We start from the raw sequence: 3,356 nt of genomic DNA, 5'->3' as shown, positions 1-3,356 counted from the left end.
GGGGTGCCCAGAACTGGACACAGTACTCCAGCTGTGGCCTGACCAGTGTCGCGTAGAGGGGGAGGATCACCTCCTTGGACCTGCTCGAGATGCACCTGTGGATGCACGATAGGGTCCAGTTAGCCCTGCCGACTGTGACCTCGCATTGTTGGCCCACGTTCATCTTGGAGTCAATGACGACTCCAAGATCCCTTTCTGCCTCCGTGCCGTCAAGAAGGGAGTTTCCCATCTCATAAGTGTGCTGCCGGTTACTACTGCCCAAGTGCAGCACCCTGCACTTGTCCGTATTGAAACGCATCCTGTTTTTGCTAGCCCACCTCTGCAACCTATCCAGGTCTTTCTGCAGGGAGGTGCTGGACGCAGGCTCTGAAGCGTGCCGGGAGGGGCTGAGTGGAGCCAGGCCCTGGCGAGGGCACCTCCCCACGCTGGCTTGGCCTCTGGTTGTCATGGGCCCGGGAGAAAACATCACCCAAAATGTGCGTGTGGGGGGTGAGTTATAATGTTGGGACATGCAGCCTCCTCTCCGCGCGGAGACGCCAGCACCCTCCTGCCTACACAGGTTTGGGCAACAGCCCTGAGGGCCACAAGCCAACTCCATGGGGCATCTTGGCACCGCAGCCGCGTCCATAATTGTGCTTAATGAAGGTGACGTGTTTGAAGCGACACAGCCAGGGCTCCTAGGGCTGCCACAGACAGCAGAGGCCTGTTATTAGCCTTTGATGAGCTCACACTAATAACACGATGTGCGACTCCTAATAGGCAGGGAGAGGTGGGACTGGCACTTAACAGTCACTCCGTTCCAATAAACGTGTTGGTGACACAAAGCTGCTCTCGCTGCCGCGCTCGGTAATTGCGCTGCCCTTTGTTCCGGGGCTGCTTTTCCAGCGGGGCGGGATTCCCAGCGCTGGGTACCAACTCCCTGCCGCCTGCTTGCCCTGCGGGGCGCAATGGCTGGGACTGGCGCCTCTCGCTCAGTGCCTGCGCCGCACGTGTCCTCCGCTGGTGCCGCTGTCTGCGGTGCATGCCTGGCCCCCATGCGGGGAGAGAACAGACGTGCCCAGAGGTCTCTGCCGCCGGAGCGCCGCCCTCCTCCCTTGCTTCTTCAGCCGTCTGAGCCCTTCTTCGAGCCAGGGAGCCGCAATCCACCTGCCCGCAGCAGCCGTCTGAGCACAAGTGCAGTCTCCGGGCTGGTGCCTGAGGCCTGGAGGAGCACGTGGGCCCTTGTGAGTGGCAGGGAAAGCCCCGGACGGGGAGCCGTGTCCCAGCAGAGCCCGCAGGGACCAGTCTGCAGAGCCGCAGAGACCCGACCTGCCTGTGACAGTGGTTGGCCCCGTGATGACTTCAGCTCAGGTGCTGTCGCCAGGAAAGCTCATAAATGGAGACAGAAATTATAGCCCGGGACTTTCAAGCTCTGCATATTCATGGGCTGCTTGGAAGAGTCTTGGCAGCTGGCTCACAATTTATGAGCAGTTTATGAATGGAAATCTCTTCCCAATAGCCGCTGAGTTTGCATAGTCTGCAGGCCTGGCTGGAGCAACTGGCCTCCAGTCCAACCGGCCAGAAATGTCACCTGCATTCCTGGGGAGAGGCTGGCCAGGGCGCTCGCTGCCAGCCAGAGACAGAGCTTTAACAGGGAGGCAGCGGTATTGGGACCATAAGGAAAACCAGATACGGAGTTTCTGTCTTTTGGTGGAAATCCGCCAAGTAAAACCCTGACCTGCTGCTAGAGAAATTATTTGAGGGTCCTTCCATTTCCTTGAGACTTTCCAGCCAGCTTTGTTAGCATTAAAATTATTAAGTTAATCCTGGAAAAGCTAAACAAGTTGGGCAGTCTCTTCAGCGCATCACCGGCTGAAGACCCCGATGGCAGTAAATCTTGGCGGCAGTAGGCTGTAATACAAACACACACCGCTTGTGGCCCTTGAGAAGCAGACGGGCAGAGCGCAAGCACGCCGAGAGCCACGTGTGACCCGTGTGGGTTGTGAGCGGGGGGAGAAGGTGAGCCCCAAAAATCGGAGACCAAAGTGTTTGGCTTCCCAACTGTGTTGACTGGTGCAAAGGCAGAAGAGAGAACGGGAGGACAGACAGACTGGCACAACGTACCTAGGTGGCAACGGACATTGTGTGCCTACAAGACGGCTGATTGCAGCCGTTCTCTGCCGGGCTGCCCGGGTGTCTGTGGAGGGGAGGGATGTTGGTGGGGTCCATGTGGTTCATGTAGCTGTTGAGCTGGGAAAAGGACGCAGGCTTTGAGGCTGAGGCATACTCCCATGCAAAGAATTAGAAAGCGCCACTTGTTCATTGTGAAGAGTTATTGGGACAAGGAGCCCGTGGGCTCCCATCGCATTCACTGTATGTAGATACTGGTTGCCAGCATCATGCGTGCTCCCTGTTGGCACGGACGTGTTCACATCCCACACCCTCATCTGGGGAGCCAGCGTGCCAGCCATCCACCGATCCCAAAAGCCCAAGCATTGCAATCCTGCGCTCTTGTACTTGCCCTACTGCTTTTGGAGCCTTTCTGGGTCGCGCGCTGCAGCTCTCCACAGCTTCAAATGTGTTTCCTGTTCCCAAGCGAGAGCTGAGATTCGTGGGAGGACGCAAGGCTCCAGATCCTGGAGTTTGGGGAGTACCAGGTATGGTGCGAGGTGGCAGCGCTGAGAGCAAGTTGCTGTCTCCTGCTGCCCCCTTCCCAGGCTGTGTGCTTTTTGTCCCCCGCCCCCCCCCCCGCCACTCGGAGCAGTGCCCGGTGCGACAGTGTGTCCCGGCGTTGCTGGAAGCTGGCGCTGGAGCTGTCCACCTGGGCTTGGACGGCTTGTTTCTCCCCGGCTGATAGGGCACGGCAGGCGGCCCTGGGCAGGTCATGGGAGAGGGAGAGGCAGGGGACAACAGGGATGGGAAGGGCTAAGTGAGAGCTGGGGAGGGTGGTTGTCCCCAGGCCCCCAGCGAGACCCCACCGGCCTGAGCCCAGACTTGTGGAGGCTCCGGTCTCGCTGCATCAGGCTGTGGCTTTGCACCTAGGGCCTGCGGCAGGCATGAGCGTTGGGATCCAGAATCCATCAGGTGGGCCACACGGGCAAATCCCCTGGAGGATGCCGAGGCGGGAGGGGGTTCTCCTGACACGGGCTCCAGCCGAGGTCCCATGCTCCCCCTTCTCCCTGCCCGGCCCTGGCGAACGTTTGGCAGGGAGCTGCCCCGCGGCTCTCTCCGGTGACCCCTTTTCCCCGCTGTCCCCTGCAGAGCCTGTGCCAGCAGCGAGACGGAGAGCGAAGCCGGGGACATCATGGACCAGCAGTTCGAGGAGATGAACAACAAGCTGAACTCGGTGACGGACCCCACCGGCTTCCTGAGGATGG

General features: G+C 59.7%; 1 protein-coding gene across 1 annotated transcript in view; it reads left to right on the top strand.

Moving 5' to 3' along the window:
* Positions 1-3,356, top strand: part of TTC28 (tetratricopeptide repeat domain 28) — a 252,570-nt gene that overhangs the window by 229,770 nt on the left and 19,444 nt on the right. The window contains exon 13 of the mRNA XM_025199735.1: positions 3,241-3,356. This exon is cut by the window's right edge and continues 21 nt beyond it. Coding sequence (XP_025055520.1) covers positions 3,241-3,356 — 116 coding nt within the window. The remainder of the gene's footprint in view (positions 1-3,240) is intronic.

The sequence above is a fragment of the Alligator sinensis genome, unplaced genomic scaffold (assembly GCF_000455745.1).
Source record: "Alligator sinensis unplaced genomic scaffold, ASM45574v1 scaffold628_2, whole genome shotgun sequence".
NCBI lineage: Eukaryota > Metazoa > Chordata > Crocodylia > Alligatoridae > Alligator > Alligator sinensis.
The sequence above is the reverse complement of the archived record's forward strand: the minus strand, read 5'-3'. Positions and strand labels throughout refer to the sequence as shown.